Source organism: Danio rerio, chromosome 20 (genome assembly GCF_049306965.1).
Source record: "Danio rerio strain Tuebingen ecotype United States chromosome 20, GRCz12tu, whole genome shotgun sequence".
In the NCBI taxonomy this organism is placed as follows: Eukaryota; Metazoa; Chordata; class Actinopteri; order Cypriniformes; family Danionidae; genus Danio; species Danio rerio.
The window spans coordinates 41,620,499-41,639,948 of NC_133195.1; the positions used below are offsets into that span (position 1 = coordinate 41,620,499).

At 33.3% G+C, this 19,450-nt stretch overlaps 1 protein-coding gene across 3 annotated transcripts in view; it reads left to right on the forward strand.

Annotated features, from left to right (window-relative positions):
• The window catches only part of stum (stum, mechanosensory transduction mediator homolog), a 36,890-nt gene extending 18,434 nt beyond the window's left edge, over positions 1–18,456 (forward strand). Inside the window, exons 2-4 of one of the 3 annotated variants that reach the window (NM_001030171.1) lie at positions 8,442–8,621; positions 11,311–11,313; positions 17,615–18,456. In NM_001030171.1, coding sequence (NP_001025342.1) covers positions 8,442–8,621; positions 11,311–11,313; positions 17,615–17,649 — 218 coding nt within the window. In that variant the 3' untranslated portion in view covers positions 17,650–18,456. Of the gene's footprint in view, positions 1–8,441; positions 8,622–11,310; positions 11,314–11,626; positions 11,761–17,614 lie in introns of those variants that run through there. The other 2 variants (XM_068215507.2, XM_068215508.1) reach the window with 2 other exon arrangements.
• Positions 18,457–19,450: the final 994 nt, after the last annotated feature.

The following is a 19,450-nucleotide window of genomic DNA, read 5'->3' on the forward strand; positions in this document are numbered from 1 at the left end:
TAAACACAGATTTTTGATTAATTTAATGTGATTTAAGTCATAATTTAACTAAACAGAAATCGAATTAACACATGTGAAGTACGCCGATTTTAGTCGCATTATGAAAGTGATTTTTCATCAGGTTTTGCGACTGGATATTCCATACACACATGGCTTTGCAACTAGTGAGTGAAGGACCACAGACACCTGCATCGCAAAATCGGAGGCTTTTTTTTTTTTCTTTCCATATGGCATGCAGTATCAAATTCTGTTAAACAACACTCTTCCACCTTTCCATGCATCCAATACCTCAGTTTGTCACGCTGGGTCGGTCTTGAACAAATGAGAATGATGAGTCCTCTCAGAGAGTTTCGTTCATTCGCGCATGTGCACATTTGTGCAGGTGGGGTAAAAGAGAAGTTCATTTTTTGAGTCCTCTATCGGGTTTGAGTTGTTCGTTCTTCACATGATACAGAAGCCAGTCATATGCATTTAGAGTCTGTGTTCTGTCAATTTGGCCTTCCTTGTCAGATTGTCTCCCATTCAAAAAGTAGGTAGCACATTTTGATAATGAAAAATGCTAACTATCAGATTTTGCTACCAGTGTAAATTTTTATGTAGAGTATTGTGATATGAAGCTGAAAGCTCGACCTAACCTACCTAATCTCTAACGCCAACCTCAGAACCATTCAAATACAGTGTTGGTAGCCTAATCTGATGGGTGGAATAAAATGTCAGGACAACGGAAAAACCTCAAGAATCGAAAGGTGAACTACTTATGGGTGTTTCCGGCTCAGACTGTGAGCAATAGTTAAGCTTTTAAATTATCATTTTTAAAATTGAGTTTTTATTTTTATTTTATTATTGCTTTCAAAAACAGTTAACAATTAATTGCAGAAACTTAGAACATTAGAAAAAACAGAGATGTTATAACAATCTGCATAATACATTTTAAAGGAGAGAAATAAGAGAAAAAAGGTAAAACATAGATTAAATAAATAAAAAGGTTTTACATTTGAAAGCCATTTTTTATTTATTTTTATTAGTTAAGCTTATATTGGACTCAGTGTCAGGTGAACAAACGACTAAAACTGGAAGACATGCCAGATAAGGTGAGCAGGCCTAAATCATAGATAAAACACCAGGTAAACAATGAAGGATTATTTTCTCTTTCTTAGTAGCATTGCATTGTACAGTAGTGTTCTAGTTATGACTTGTAGTAGTGTGATCAACGTTTGGGCTAGTTGTAGATGTGTTTGGAAGCATCTCGTAACATGTTACTGTTATTTTGGAACGAAATAACTCGAAAAAAGAATCGTTCATCTCGATGAATGAGACTTAGAGGTCAGAGTCAGTAAAATAACTTTCCATGCGGGAGCATGAATGAAATGTTCCTGAATGAAAGTGAATCTGTGAAACTGCAGTTAAAGTAAAAAAATTACATGAAACTGGAGGAAACGTGAAAAGCAGTGACATTAATCGAATTAATGGATATAACATGTAAAACGCGATCATAGAAAGAAATTTTCAAGACGTAAATCAATCTTAATCAAATTATTGTCTTAATTAGATTAAGTCAAATATTTTGATTACTGATGTCCATGTAAATGTGGTCACTCTTGGAATACTTTGACATTCCTTTTATTTGGATTTTGGACCATGAACAAAATAGTTCCTTGTAAGGGTGTATTCAAACTTGTAGATTGGTTATCTTGATTCACTTTGGTTTAGAGATAATACCCTGGTTCTCTGAACACACCATAAGAGAAAAACACTAAAGACACCAAAAACAACACAGTCCCCTGTAAACCCTCAGAAGGAGTTTACACACGCTCTCCTAGCAACATTTGTCTCTCTCAGAAGAAAAGGAACTGAACAGCATAATTAACCTCCCACACTGGGGCACATGTGGGGACGGCAAAGGAAAATTATAGTGATTGTGAGCCTAATGGGCAGGGACTGGATCCCCTACTGTATCGTACTGTTGTGTGCTACTTCTTTATAGAGAAACAGATTGTGAATGTGTGCCAGTTTCTATTATGCCCTTATGATGTTGCCTTAAAATGATACACATGGAATATGTGAGCAGATATAAGGCTGGCTATCCTGTGCTTTAATGCAGTTTGACAGGCAGAAATGAAGTTGACATCTGATGTGAGATATCACAGTTTGTTTGCAGTGCAAGTGTGTGTGGTTTGGGGGTCCTCGTGTCATTCACTTTAATTAGGGTGCTACTAACACCCAAGGCTGTGTTAGTCACTTGGATTCTGAGTAGTGTTCATTCAAGTGTGCAGACTGAAAGTGTAGCGAGGGTTGGGTGGCAGAGCACAATTGACAACTGAAGATTTTCATTGGATTTACAGTACATCGGGAAAGAATTCATAGCGCTTCACTTTTTCCACATTTTGACAGCCTTCCAGCTTTATTCCAAAATGGATTACATTTATTTATTTCCTCAACATTATACACACAATACCCCATAATGACAATGTGAAAAAAGCAGCTTAATTAGAGTTCACCTATGGTAAATTCAGTTGATTGGCCATGATTTGAAAAGGCAAACACCTGTCTATATAAGGTCCCAGGGTTGATAGCGCATGTCAAAGCACAAACCAAGCACGAAGACAAAGGAATTGGCTGTAGACCTCAGAGACAGGATTGTTTCAAGGCACAAGGCTGTGGAAGGTTACAGAAAAATTTCTGCTGCTCTGAAAGTTTCAATGAGCACAGTGGCCTCCATCATCCATAAGTGGAAAGATGTTTGGAACCACCAGGACTCTTGCTAGAGCTGGTCGGCCATCTAAGCTGAGTGATCAGGGGGTAAGGGCCTTAGTTAGGGATTCGATAAATAACCCGATGGTCACCCTGCCTGAGCTCCAGCGTTCTTCTGTGGAGCGAGAAAAACCTTGAAGAAGGACAACCATCTGTGTAGCAATCCACCAATCAGGCCTGTGTGGTAGAGTGGCCAGACGGTAGCCACTTCCCACCTGGAATTTGCCAAAAGGCATCTGAGTGACTCTCAGACCATAAGAAGACCATGGGGCGACAGCAGGACAATGACCCAAAGCACACCACCAAAAAATCAATGGAGTGGCTTCACAACAACTCGGTGTATGTTTTTGAGTGGCCAGCCAGAGCCCAGACCTAAATCCAATTGAACATCTCTGGGGAGATCTGAAAATGGCTGTATATCGTTGTTTCCCATCCAGCCTGGTAAAGCTTGAGAGGTACTGCAATGAGGAATGGGCAAAAATTCCCAAAGACAGGTGTGGCAAACTTGTGGCATCATATTCAAAAAGACTTGCTGTAATTGCTGCCAAAGGTGCATCAACAAAGTATTCAGCAAAGGCTGTGAATATTTTTGTACATGTGATTTTTTTCTTTCAGAAAAATCTGTAACTTCAAGAAAATCTTTTTACACATTGTCATTATGGGGTATTGTGTGTTGAATGTTGAATGAATTACAATTGTAAAGACAAAATTAGTACTATTATTTTTAATTATCATCATTAATAATAAATGAACTACAAATAATTTGACAGCTTTGGGACAAAAATTATTATTTCGATTGCTCTTGCGCTCTCTTATCAGCAGTTGAAACGTGAGCTGCACATGAGGACATAGGCACATCTCATAGCAAATTAGTTTGCAACTTTGTTGCATAAAAATAAAAGGTTAAATAACAAAACAAGATTTAATTAACACACAGGTTAAATAAAACGATTTTTAAAAATTAAACAACTGAAAAAGAAAATTAATGAACTCTGTAACCAGCTCAAATGTTCTGGAATAAAACGTGTTGCTGTAATTTAATAAACAAACATTGGTCATTTAAGACTTCTTTATAACAGCACTCCCGCAAGATTCTCTCTTGTGTTATATAGTATTGTGTTAGATATTAACAAATACTACAAATGTTTTGTTTTCTTTTGTGATGATAAGAGCTGAAGGCATGCGCTCAACTGAACAAAAACATGGAAAGCATCACTGCATAGAAAGTCACGTACAGGCGGCACGTACTGTACAACCCTGTCCCACAACACAGTTGCATCGAGTCTTGTTTAAAATAATTTCGGTCTCAGCAGCTCCTATTTAGATGTAAGAGCGCTGTGATTTGCATTGGCTTGAATTATTTTCCAAGATCAAACGTAATGCAAATGCAGTAGGTTATTAAATGAGATAAAAATCAGCCAAAAGTTTATTTAAATATGTTTAAATATGGTTAAATATAATAATAATAAATTATATATAACTTAACATAACACTGGCGACGCCCCTTGTGATAGTATATCGTGATCGACGATCTCACAGTGGGACGAAATGGCGATCTAAAATTTTCATATGTCGACTAACACTACTGTGTTCATGCTGTTTTTTACGTACATTTTTTAAATAAATTCTTTAACTTTTATACATCACTCTTTCTATTCTCCTAAGAACGTTTGAGAGAAGCTGGTTCTATGAAGCCTCTCCCTCAGAAGTACACAATGGGCTCTGATTGGTCACCTGGCCCATGTGTTCTTATTGGCTAAAATATTGAAGATATTTTGCATTGTCTTGTTCGACTTGCTCAAAAATCTAAATAAAAGCCTCTCATAAACTGTGCAAGCTGGTGATGTATAGTATTTCATGCGCCAGTCAGCCAGCAGTGTTGGAGATGAATGAGAATTGGCACTGCTCTCCTCCTCGAGTCAAAGACAGAATGTTATTTTCCATTTCCTAAATTTGTTCTTTAATTCCTTGGTGTCTATTGTAAGCTTTCTGCTTTTTTATGGGAGGGGTAGTACTGTAAGTGTATTGTTTGTATAACAGCCGTGGGAATAAGATACTGTGAAAAGTGATTTATTTTCTCCTCAACTTGGAAAGCCCCTTACAAAAGACAAACTGAAAGGGTCCTGTCCCAGTTCCTCTCTACAACATCCAAACATTTCATAGCGTCTGTATTTGGGGTCAATAAACAAAAATAACAGTCTTAGTTGTACTGAGATCACTATTTATTTGTTGATCAATCTCCATTAATGGAAATCTTTTCTTCATATTAAAGTAATGGTGTTAGTCCATAATTCAATAATGATTTTGAGGATAATGAGTCAAAGATGCCTTCTCTAATTATTTTATTATTACAGTAGGAATTACTATACTATACTTATATTATACTCATTATTAAGTATGATTTCACAGTTCTTAAGGCTTTTATAAATGAGACCAAACCAAATTATGATGATAAAAATGAAAAAACCTTGAAGTATATATATTTTTGTCCATTTCAATGGACATCTGGTCAGAACAGTTGTATTTCCTGAACATTATACCAACATAAAATACAAAAAAAAAACATACATGATTGCTGATATAATCTTGAAATTTACTTTCAAAATCAAGAACATTAACATTGTAACATTTTTACTTTTTAATTTTGAGGTTTTGTTGTATAGATTGCACATTGTTTATAAGAAAATCTTCATCTTCCTCATCACTCTACATAATGTCCACATCCGAAATATTTCCATCTGTTATGCTCAAGAACTTCTAGATCTGTATTTTCTGCATATGAAATGGTTTCAGCAATGTATTAGTACATCGACAAAGTTTTTTTTATATAAATAAAAAAAGTTCAATCAGCAACACTAGAAATTTAATTTCAGTAACAGATCTTGAACCAATGTCCATCGTAATGGACAGACATGTTTGAAAAAGTCCTGATCTAAAGCTTTTAATGTTAAAAAAGATTATAAACTTTAATTACTAAGTGCAATCCCTATTTTTTTTTTTACATACAGTCTATGAAATATTTGCAAACGTATTAAAAAATCTGAATGAAAACATTGTAAATGTGGCTTACATCTGTGTCTGGAGAAATGCCATGCTGCTTGTCAGTGTAGTGGATTTTGTTCAAATTACACTATGCCGAGTCTTACTACCATTTGATTGAATGACAGTCGTCCATTCTCATGGACTGCAGGCTTTAAATTAGATGAAATGCTCAGGAACCACAAGAAACATGGGCTGACATGTGATGTCCATTGTAATGGAGACAGCGTCCGAACTATGATTATTATGTGAATATATAAAACTCACACAAAACATGTATATTTGTCATCATTTCCTCACCCTCAAGTCACTCTCAAACTTGTTTGACTTGCTCTTTTGCTGAACACACACACACACAAAAAAACTTTTGCCAATACTGTATGTGATTCCATAAAACATTTGACCTTCATGAAAGCTTTCCATTACGTTGAAAGTGAAAAAAGTAGGTCCTAGTCTTAGGTGTTTCTGATTCTGACAGGTTCTGTCCTAGTTCCTCTCTGCAACAGCTGAATACTTCACAGCGCCTGCATCCGGGGTCAAAAAAGAGCATTTCTCACTCATTTGTTTTGTGGGCTGTATGCTAATGTTTAGCTGCTGTCCTCATTAAAATCTATTATTGTGATAACACTAATGAGATGCTAAACTGTGCTTGGCAGCAGTCCTGCCTGCGCGCTCACACTCCTTCAGTGTAAATTATGCTTATCGGCCTTACAAATATGGAAAAGCTATTCATAACCTAATTGCCCTGGATCGAAGGGAATATGAGAAACGTTTTTGACAAGAGGTGTCCTGGTGAGTTGCAGTACCATTTTGGATAATTCAAAGTTCCTAAGAGTTCCCAACTGAGATTTTTCATCAGACTGACCCTGCAGATCTTCAATAACACAACACATTACTTTTCATTGCCCAAATTAAAAGAATGTCTTTAAAGTTTAAACTTTAATTGTATTTAAAGAAAAAATAAATCTAATTAAATATTGAATAAATATAAATATTTTATAGGCCTCCTCCTAGTGGGACATGCCTGAAACACCTCCATATGTAGGCGTCCAGGAGGCATCCGAAACAGATGCTTGAGCCACCTCAGCTGACTTCTCTCAATGTGGAGGAGCAGCGGCTTTACTCCGAGTTCCTCACCCTATCTAAAAGAGTGCGCCCTGCCACCCTGGGAAGAAAACTAATTTTTGCCGCTTGTGTCCAAGATCTGGTCCTTTTCGTCATGACACTAAGCTCATGACCATAGGTGAGAGTAGGAACGTAGATCGGTCGATAAATCGAGAGTTTTGCCTTTCGGCTCTGCTCCTTTACCATAACGGACTGGTATATCAACCGCATTACTGCTGCCGCTGCACCAATCCGCCTGTCAATCTCATGTTCCATCCTTCCCTTACTCATAAACAAAACCGCAAAATACTTGATCTCCTCCACCTTGGTTAAGCACTCTCCTCCAACCTGGAGATGGAAAACCACCTTTTTCTAGTGGAGCACCATGGCCTCGGACTCGGACGAAGTGTTATTTTCATCCCAGCCGCATCACATTCTGCAGGAAACCGCCCCAGTGCGGTAAAAATTATGAACAGAATTGGTGACAAATGAACCTTGAATTTCCATTTCAATTTGAAATATTATGATTAACTATTTACAGTGCACTCCTTAAATAACATTTTGGCCCAAATCTTGGATTGAATAATATACTATACTTTAATATACACAACTCTGATAGTTATAAGCAATTAAAATAATAATGATAACTTATAAATAAAAGGTCAACCAGGTGGTTATGATGCCTGATAAAGGGTTCATTTCTATTTATATACAAATAGGCACTTTAAATACAGTAAAACACTATAATAATAATAACTATGATAGGCTTAGATTGACAGATCTTTTTCATACAACAGCAATTTGTATTAAATGTGGTATGAAAAAAGAACCATGTTGTTAATGTGTGACCCTCAAAAGTGTCATTTTGATTTATATATACAATACATCAACTGAAAGCTGAATTAATAATCTTTCAGTTGATGTATGGCTTGTTAGGATATGACAATATTCAGCCACGATATAACTGTTACAATATCTGGAATCTGAGGCTTAAAAAAATCTAAATATTGAGAAAATCACCTTTAAATTTGTATGTATGAATTGCACACTACTAATCAAAATTAGTATGATTTATTTAAAGTCAGAACTTTACTAAATATCTTCATGAAATATGATCTTTATTAATATAGTGTTTTTTGCAAAAAGTAAAAATCAATGATTTTAATTCGCACAATGTATTTACTTAACATATCACACATGTCTGCTATATTAGAGTGTAAACAAAGACCAAAATCTAAATTGTTATTCACTGATAATCTTTTCACCACAACTCCAATATTGATTTCAGCCCCAGACCCTAGATGTACAAAACCTACAGGCATGTCAGACACAGACCGCTATTAAAATCACCATGTTCATTTATATTCAAGCTCGGCTGTTAATATTTGATGCCTTAATTTGTCTTTGACCAGTGTAATTCACAACATGATGAATGAAATCATTTGGTTTTATTAAAGCTGAGATCAGTACTGAGGTCATACTGTGTTGCACACATTAACCACAGAAGAGCATCGTGTTGACGGCTGGTCTTTGTGTTTTTGGGGCAGGTACATTCGTCTCGGCCTTCACGGTTCTGTGCGGTGCAAGGACAGATTTGCCCGACAGGCACATGTGTTGCGTCTTCTGGCTCAACATCGCAGCCGCCTTCATTCAGATCGTCACTGCTGTAGTCATGGTGGGCTGGATCATGAGCATATTTTGGGGAATGGATATGGTCATTCTCGCAAGTGAGTATTCTGAAATAATGTCTTTAGAATTCATTTTGCATTTGAACAGTTCAGATGCAAAAACCTCTAAATGCCATCTAAAATTTTCTTATTCAGTAGTTTCACATTTATGGCAAAGAATAAGTTATTGTCATGGTCTTTAAGGTGAAATTATTTAACATAAACAAAAGATGGAAATTTGGGATTTCATTGGAAGTTTTAGATGGCACTTTTCTTGAATCTTGAATTTTTTTAATCTGAACTCTTCATTTATTTGATTCATTTATTTGATTATTTTGATTATAACAGCATTGCCTCCCTTCCAATTCTATAGAACTTTGTTCCAAAATCATTGAACACATTTCCATTGAACACAAAAGTATGGACCACTTTGAGATTTTAAATAAAAATATATTTAGTTTTGATTTATTGAGTTTATAATATTCATCTGTATTTCATGGATTTATGATAGCAACATCTAATTTTGGTAACTACCGCTGTTGGGGAGGGGAGGGGAAAGGGAGTGTTAAAAGGATGTAAAAACAGATACATTTATTAGAATAATATTTTAGTCACAGAACATGTTTAGAAATGAAAAGATAATACATTAAAATATATGCAAAATATTGCAAAAAAAAAATACAAACTACAAAATTTTTTTTAACAATAGTATATCAATTTTGTTTCTCTTGATTTTTGCTATTTCTGAAAATTTTATTTAGTATTTTTCCCTAGCATAAATTTGGGCTACTAAATTTTAGAACCCTTATCATAAGTTATTTTGCTAGACAAGCGCCAGTGTTGGCTTCAGTACTGTCTAAACTAATGTATATGCTCAAATATATTGTTGTAAAGAATCCTATGAGAAATTTGAATTCAAATGAGAGATTTGTGGAGGGTGTATTCAGATTTAAATTTTTTTTTTTTTATTATTTAAGTTGGATTTATTTTTTTAAGAACGTACAATGAAAGTCAGTGGTGTCAAGCAGGGTTGGACTTAGTGATTTGGGAGGCCCTAGCGTTAAAACTCAAAACTGTAGATTCTGGGTTTTTTGTAAATAAACGGCAAGTAAAAAAATATTTTTAGTGGAACCTGCTTAATGTAAGATTTAATACAATAACTTCACAAACAAAAACAAGTTCATCTACTAAGTACAGTTAATCAGCCATATTTGTCATTTTATATTTTAATATTTGCATGTGCAGTGCAGAAGGAACGCTCCACAATTCATAGGGGCCCCTATGAATTATGTTAACGTTAAAACCATATTTGTTATAGATTTAACAACATATGATAGAGAATGTATAAAAGAGCTATATATAATACTAAAATATGATTTCTTCAAAATTGTTGCAAATAATTTTTGTTTTGAATTTAAACAAACAAATTTAATTTTGTTATGTTTAACTTAATTTATTTGTTTAAATTCAGCCCAAATAAATTGTTTACAACCACTTTACTTAAAAAGTAGTAAATCCAAAGACTCTTTGAATATTTTTTTTTTAGTTTAAGCAGCTGCTTACCTCGCTTATTGGTTAAGTCCGCCCCTGGTGTCTATTGTTTTTTTTACAATCAGTTGCCTTTAGCCCTTTTTTCCCCACATGCATTTTCAGTGATCTGCTCACAAGTGGTTATTTAAGATGCTTTATCATTTCCACTTGATGTTAAAGGGATAGTTCACTCCAAAATTCGAAAATTTGTTTTAAACCCTTTGAGTTTCTTTATTCTGTTTAACACAAATAAAGATCTACTGTAGAATCTTTTCTTTAGCCAGTCTTCCATTGTATTTTTTGTTCCAACATTCTTCAGAAGACCTTTTTTTTGTTCAACAGAAACTACTTGTGTGAATAAATGAACAGAACAATTTCATTTTTATGCAAACTATGCCTTTAATGGCAAGGAAATCTTCTTAAATATGAGGTGTTTCTTTAGCGAATATACAATTTCACATACAAAACGACTCGTGCTCGCCCTGTTTTTACATGGGTGTCCTCCAGGTGCTCCGGTTTCCCCCACTGTCCAAAAACATGCACTATAGGTGAATTGGATTAACTAAATTTGCTGTACTGTAAGAGTGTATGTGTGTGAATGTAAGAATGTATGGGTGTTTCCCAGTACGGTTTTGTGGCTAGAAGGGCATACGCTGTGAAAAACATATGCCAGAAAAATTTGTTATTTAATTCCACTGTGGCGACCCCTGATAGTTAAGGGAATAAGTCAAAGTAAAATGAATGAATGACATTTAACAAAATACAGTAAGTTATTATTATTGCACCTGACCACAAAAGGGTTTACAGTACATATGCAGTCCAACCAAATGGGTTTTTAACTACCTTTGGAAGAAATCAAAAGTGGGCAATTTCAAAACATTTTAGACTTTACTCTCTCTATTTAGCAACATCCACTTGTGTTTAGATTGATAGAAGCATGCATTTCTTATTACCAGGTGTTATATGGACAAAACAGTTCAAATCTTCTTTGGTGCTCAGCAGACGAACGTCGGGCACACTGGATTTAAAAACGACATGAGTAAACGACAACAGATTTGCCATGTTTTTCTGAACTGCCCCTTTGACTTGCATAGTAAGTGTAAGAGAAGATGACAGGATTTCAGCAGTCTGTGGGCCACAGTCAAACGGCTCGGTTCATGTACAACCTCACGTCTTTCTCGCTTCCTTTGAATATCATCTCCGCCTTGCGGGGCTGTAGAAGGTGCCAGAATGCTTTGAACAATGACTATTAGAGCGGTCTGTTGGTAGGAGTGGATCTGAACGCTGCAGTAATTGTTCTGTGTAGGCGGACGAAACAACTCGCAGAACTTTGTCACGTTTTCCCCGTGTATTATTGACTGTTATTAAACATTTTAAGCCCATTTGATTTGAACTATTGAACATTTAGGTTTTATTGTTGTTGAATGTTCTGATTTGAGATTGATTTGATTTTGCACACCTTTTTTGAGGGACAAATTTCTAATCTGTTATTCGTTTATTGTTTTTGCTGTTTGAACCACTTTTTGGATTGAAAGTCTCTGAAGGTAGGTGAATCTAATGTTGGACCTTTGTCATAACTAATACTCAGACCTGTCTCAAAAAGAACACTTTTAACATTTCAGAAAAGCACGTAAACTTTGTCCACATTCATACTGCAAATACACAGCAAAAAAAAAAAAAAGCTATAAACAATGGGGTTTTTATGCCTCAAGATCAGCCAGGGGTGTTAGGTTTTTAACATGCATTTAATAATTACACAACTAACCTTATACAATGCTGATAAATAAGTATATTTATTATTATATAATATTATTATTATATAAGTATATTATACTCTTTATATTTTTAATTTACACATCAATCCCATGTTTATTGTTTATCTGAGAAATATAAATATCATTACTGTTAAATCTGTAATCACTAAATTAAATTAAAAAAACTAATTAAAAATCTAAATAAGAGCTTGAAAATCAGAATTAAAACAGGACCATAATGCATCCTTAAAAATAATCTCAATTATTTACATTTTTAATTCTTCTTTTACTTTTTTGTTCACCTGCACTACTGATCAAAAATTTGGAGTCAGTAGGATTTTAAATGTTTTAAAATAGGCTTATCCTGCTTAACAAGTACAGTACAAATTGTAAAATTGTGAAATGTTGCATTATAAACTACAAAATTAGTTTATAATTTAACTGAATAATTTATTCCTGTGATTTTTTAGATTAATTTTTAGCTTCATTACTCTAGTCTTCAGAGTCACATGATCCTTTAGAAATTATATTAATTATTATTATATTATTATTCTTATTAGTAGTAGTAGTATTAATAATAATAATAACAATAATAATAATAATGATGATGGCAATCGTAATTATAAGCAATAATGACTGAAGTAATTTCATTTGAATTGACAAAGTAATAAATATTAACTAAAGTATTTAACAATTTAACTTTTTTTTTACATTTAATAAATGAACAGATGAACAATAATTTTATTAAAACTATTAAAAAAAATTACTAATAATAAAAAAGTGACCCCAAACTTTTGACTGTGTACATCAATCAGTTTTAACAAAATTAAAAATGTGTATGTTATTTTATGATGAAATAAAATAACATACATTAATTTTATTATTAAATTGTTTATATATTTTTAATATTTTAATTTTTATATTGAAAAGTTTTATATATACGATTTATTCTGATATTCCTTTATTCACACTTTATTTTGCACTGACTCTCTCGTTTTCCTGGATCTTGGTTATATCTGTATATTAATTTCTACTCAAAAATGATAAATGTAAATTATAAATTATGTACAATTCCAAATTTAAATTTCATTAAATGGGATCAGGGTGGGGCCAAGCTGGAGCACTCACTCTGATCCCCGGGCTCTGCAATGGTTTTGGAAATTCCAAATTGGACCAAAAGACAAACAATTACAATTGGCTTAAGATTGGCAATGAAAATTTGGGGAAATGCATCAACCAGTAGAACCTAGGGGAAAAATACATTAAATGGTTAATAAAATGTTGCATGAGCTCATTTGATAAACAAAACAATACTATGTTGGATATATTTGTTCACTGACCAAAACAAGATAATTTTGTATATATTTATTCCCAAATTCTATATTCTGACTACTGATTGTATGTAAATGGAGGTTTGGGATCTGATTTAATGTACCCATATCTATCTAAAATAATATACAGAAGTGTAGCTGTATATTTCTGATTATTTCATCACTTAAAACTAATATTTACAGTTCATTTAATGAATAAAAATAGCATTAGTATAAAATCTATAATCACTAAATTAAATGAAAAACTTAATCAGGAGTGTATTAAAAATAAACATAAAATAAGAGCTTACAAATTAGAACTGAAACAGATCAATACCTAGCCTTAAAAATAACGTCAAATATAAATGTTTAACAAAATGTAGCTTTTTGCATCGTGCGTTTAAATATGATTGTCAAAAATTTGCAGTGTGTATGTGACCAAATTGAAATAGCTCACAAACACACACAAGCTCTCCAAATACAATGTAAAACATGTCTTCTAAATAGCATAAGACAATGATATGTTTGATACAGGTCTGCCGTCTTCACAGTTTGGCCACTCATTTCAGCCCATTATCACTACGCATGCTGTAAGCTCGGCTTCTCCCATTCTGTTTATTCTGATCCATCTCGGATAATGTGCCTCCCACCACCTGCCATCTGTCTGTCTCCTCTCAGCCTGTTTGATCCACTTTTTGTCCATTTAAATGCCAGTAGAAGCACAGCACTCATTAGAAAAGACGCTCCGCAAAAGTGAGACTTCACAGAGAGTCTGCTACGATGCACCGCTATAACTCCTTCAAAGTGCAGACCCACGCTGAGCCCTTTAAAAACACCGCAAAGCAGACTTGCCTTTGTGCTACACAGGCTTGGCCGTTTAAAGTAATAGTTCATGCTAAAAACCTAATTCTAGTCATTTGCAGCTGCATGATTTCCGGTGAAAGGTTGTTTTTGAAAAATATTGTGGTCATAGGATGTAATGAGCAATAGGGCTAATATAATGACATTAAATGGCATACGGTGCTCAGCATAAATGAGAATTAATATTATTATCCATTTATCAGTGAATATAGATAATATATTTTGGTGCATGTAAACAAAACTGATTTATTCAACAGATATATTTGTTAAGATAATATTTCAGTCACCGAACATCTTTAGAAATAGAAAGATAATAGATTTGAACTCATGCAAAAAATTACAAATAGCAAACTTTTATATATATATTTTTTTGTTTCTTTTAATTTTTGCTTATTTTAAAAATGTTTGTTTAATATTTTTCCTGACATAAAAATTTGGGCTACAAATTTTTGGACCGATATTCTACGTTTTTTTTTTTTTATTATTATTGATTAGCTTCAGATTTGGATTAATCTAATGTATGCACAAATAAAATATTGTAAATCATCCTTAATATAATATTAATTTAAATGAGAGATTTATAAAAGGGTTTACTTATATATTCTGAGCCCTATTTGATACATGTAGATCATATCTGAAGGCATAACAGAAGTTTAAAGTCTTGTAATTTTAGATTCACTTCAAAAATAAAAATATAAATTTAGTTAAAAGCACTGTGTGCTTGTTTCTTGTTGTAAATTTAATCTGATAAATTGTCTTATGTTTCAAATTCAGCATAATAAATAATATATTTGTTTAAAACTAGATTATTTTTAGATTTTTTTTATATAATCTAAACAAATTGCTCTACCTTGAACGTCAGTAAATTATCAATATTATCATATATGAAATGTCTATTTGTCAATATTTTCCTTTATTCCTCCTTTCCTCGTGTTAAATAAATTATTTTTGTGCAAACGTATACTTACTTTAACACATTTTATGGCAGATATACAGTGTGGTTGTGTAATTATTTGCCAAATGATGTTTAACAGTATTTTAACAGTATGTCTAATAATATTTTTTCTTCTGGAGAAAGTTGTTTTATTTCAGCTAGAATAAAAGCGTTTTTAATTTTTTTATAAAACACTTTAAGGTAAAAATGATTATCATTGTTATTAGTACTATTATTATTATTAATGGTAATAGTAATAAAAGCAATAATAACTGGAGTAATAATGTATTTGAAACTACATACAATAAGAAAGCAGTTATTTAATGTTTATAAATATTTAACAATTTTACATTTAAATAAATGCCGCCTTGATGAACAGAATTTTTTTTTTTTAAATAACATGGAAAAAGCAGACCCCAAAGTGTCAGTAGTGTATATGTAAATATATTTATTTTATATCTATTTGTGTTTCATGTACAGTATGTGTGTATCTATAAATAAACACATATAATTGTTTGACATCATAGTGCAAAATAAAATTAATTTTAAAATACAGAAAAAATATATAAATACCTTTAAAATCACAGTTACGTTCAGTTTGTGATTTGTGCATTTTATGTTTATTTATGTATTGTTTTGGATATTCAGCATCCGAAGTTGTCAATCAGTTTTTGTAAACTAAACCTGAAGAGATCTGAATTAAAACAAAAAATCATTCAAGAGTTTTATGATATATTAATGATGCTATTTATAGTAGTTCTTAAGCTTTTCAGTATGGATTCATTTTTACAATTCTTAAAAATGACCATGATATTCAACAAGGATAAATCCAGCAGGTTTTAACACCGTGAATACCAACAATTATATAGCTGTTCGTTTATTCCTGCAACAACCACACTGAATATCTGCCGTAAAGTGTGCAGCAAAGATTACTAAATGGCTTGCATGTAAAAAGAATTGGCTTGTTGTTTCATGCTTGGGTCTTGATCTACTGAAAGCTTTAATGCACTGAGTCATCTGCATTTAAACCTGTTATAATGCAAAGCTTTAAGGAAGCTATGAGTCATTACTCCATTCCCATTCTAAATCGCATTATAAATACTGGAAGATAGAGCAAGAACCCGTGATATGCAAGTGCAGAGATAAGACTGCAGCTCCAGCTCAACTAGTGCTATAAAACCAGGCATTTTCTATAAGATGTGTGTGAAAAGCAAAGTGATTCACTCCTCCAGACGAATGATTGATGTAAACGCCATCAAACATTGTTTGCGATGGGCTGTTTTTGAAATATTGAGGTATAATAAGATTTTATTTTATACCTTCTATTGGCTTTATGTAAGGGAAAACATGCAACAGTGTATTATACATTTAATGTGTGTTTAGCAATCTGTTCTGTTGTTATAATACAGTGAAAAAGTCTTCAAAATGACAAGTCACAATATCAAGTCAGAAACAACACAAAATGTAAATATTATTTACTTAAAACCAAATTCACTTCATTACTTTAATCAAGTGTCATATGAGATGATTCAGTAGTCATGCTGAATCGGTGAAAGCAGTTAAATCTTCTGTTTATAATGAAAAGCTATGGGGATTTCATGGGTTTCTTCTTCATGGGTGTTTGGAGTTTCTGCACGAGAGCACCCTCTAGCCCTCAGAGAAGATTTACTACAGTCTACATCGCAGGTGTCAAACTCAGTTCCAAAAGCTCTGCACAGTTTAGTTCCAACCCTAATTAAACACACCTGATCAAACTAATTGAGTCCTTCAGGCTTGTTTGAAACCTACAGGTAAGTGTGTTGGAGCAGGGTTGGAACTAAACTGTGCAGGGCTTCGGCCCTCCAGGAATTGAGTTTGACACCCCTGGTCTACATCATGCTTCTCTGACAAGATGTCCATGATAATTTCAGATTTACTCAGTCATGTTTGAGATTGTATTACTATTAATCTCCCCAATGCATTATTATTAAAGGTCCCATGAAAAGCTTTGAAATGTGCATTTTTATTTGATGACGTAATCTCAACCAAAACATGAAGAGAGGGAGGGACATGGTAGAGCCCTCCCCTTAAAAAACTAAAAATCAAATCAAACTTTTTTAAAAAATTTGATTTATCACAGAGCTCAAGCACATCAATTGAAAAGAGTCTTGATGGGGACGGGGCATGTCAGACACTAGAGCGCATTTGATTGGTAAAGTTTGATGAGAACAAAACGTGATCCATTTAGACCAGGGGTGTCAAACTCAATTCCTGGAGGGCTGAGGCCCTGCACAGTTTAGTTCCAACCCTGCTCCAACACACCCTGAAGAACTCAGTTAGTTTGATCAGGTGTGTTTAATTAGGGTTGGAACTAAACTGTGCAGAGCTGCGGCCCTTTTGGAACTGAGTTTAACACCTGTGATTTAGACGGACTAAAGCTTTACATGATTGTATCGGTTTTATATCTTTTAAATGCAAATTTTGTCACCGTTTTGGTGCACATTAGCTAATATACTGATACAATACTGATACTATCATATAAAAAACTTTCTTTTGGACCTTTAAGTATACCCTTGTAATGAGTAGTACAAACATGCTTTATAGAAAGACACAATTTGTTGGCGTAAGTAAATTTAAAACCTTTACATTTTCTTTTTGTGATCTCTGTTACTCTTGTTGTCTCAGGCTACAGGGAGCAGTCCGTCCCTCAACAGCTCTGATTCCTGTTCTCCAGACCTAATGTTGAATGTGCAGCTTTCTCTTGTGCTGTCTGTCTGTCTGTCTGGGGCTTTGAGATGGAACCCTTGAGGCCTGGAGATTCAGAGGTCGATTACATGCCGATTCTCAGCCAAACTCCTTCTAGTCCTGTCAGGTACTACATTCAGAAGACCTGACTGTCGAGGGTCAGCAGAAAAATACGAACATTCTGTTAATATCACAAAAATCGCGAACGTTTTTGTGCCGAACACATTCTATGTCAAGGAAATTCAGTAGTCTTAATGTATGTATTATATTGACCAATATACAGTATGAGCATTTTCAGTTTGTAAAAATACATTTATAAACGAGCTTTGGGGTGAATGAAGTAGCTGAAAGAATCTTAAAGGAACAGTTCACCCTATAAAGAACACTACCTGTCTTCATTTACACACACTTCATGTACAATACATATTGGGTGGACTGTCCCTTTAATATTTTGCGTCACACTGAACATTATAAATACATATTTTCATCTTGGTATTATAAGGTTTGTCAAAATGTTTTTAGTCACTTATTCTGACAACTTATTTACTAAATTCTTTTAGGTTCAGTACATTTCTTATTAAGAAAACTAATAGATTATTTCTACAAATTTGAACTGTAACTTGGTTTTATAAGGTTCTTTTTGTAGCCAGTCAGTGCTTTAAATGCAATTAAGGGGACCAATCGGGATCACCTCAGAAGCCAAGATGAGTAATTATACAATCATGTTTAAAGTCTTGCCACAGACTGAGAGTATCATAGTGTTGTGTTGAAAAATGAAAAAAACAATATGAGTAAATCTACATTTTCAACAGCTCCGCCTAATAAAATACGAGCCTATCAATGTGATAATTTAGACGCATTTTATGACATTAAGTCGGATGAAATGTTACATTTTTATTTAGTTCATTAAAATGTTAAAGGTAATTTAAATGTGACAGTTTGTTTTGTTATAATTATAATTTTGTTATAATTATTTAATTTTGTTATAATAATAGTTTTAATTCTTAAAATGTCTTTCATTTTATAACATTAATTCCTAAAGATTGTTAACTAATTATTGTAACTTAATTACAACATCATATATACTGTATATATACAGTAGGCATGATTTCAGTCATTCTGATCTCTAAATGGCAATTATACACATTATAATAATTGCTGCTAAGTTTACAGTATTGCTGGCAATTTTGGTTGTCGATATTACTGTAAAATGTACAAGTGCACAGTAAGTTAACAATTACAATTGTGCTATAAAACTACAGCAGAGTTGTACTTAATTTACAGTGCACAATTTTGCCAGTAATACACTAAACATTGCCAGTAATATTGTAAAATACTGTAAAATTTACATGCGCACTAAATTCCCAATTACAGATGTGGTGTAAAACTACAGCAGAGTTGTAATTGTTAATTTACAGTGTGCTTGTAAAGTTCGCCAGTAATACTGTTAACATTGCTAGTAATATTGTAAAATTTACAAGCACACTAAATGAACAATTACAATTGTGGTGTAAAACTACAGCAGTTGTAATTATTATGTACAGTGTGCTTGTTAATGTTGCCAGTAATACCGTAAACCTTGCCAGTAATACTATATTTACAAGCATACTGTAAATGAATGATTATTTGTCTTTTAATTAATTGTGCAAAGTTTTGCACCACAATTGTAACTGTTAATTTACCGTGCACTTGAAAATTTTACAGTATTACTGGCATCCAAAATTTCCAATCACACTGTAAATTGTACAGCAATTTACTCCAATAAAGTTTCTCCAA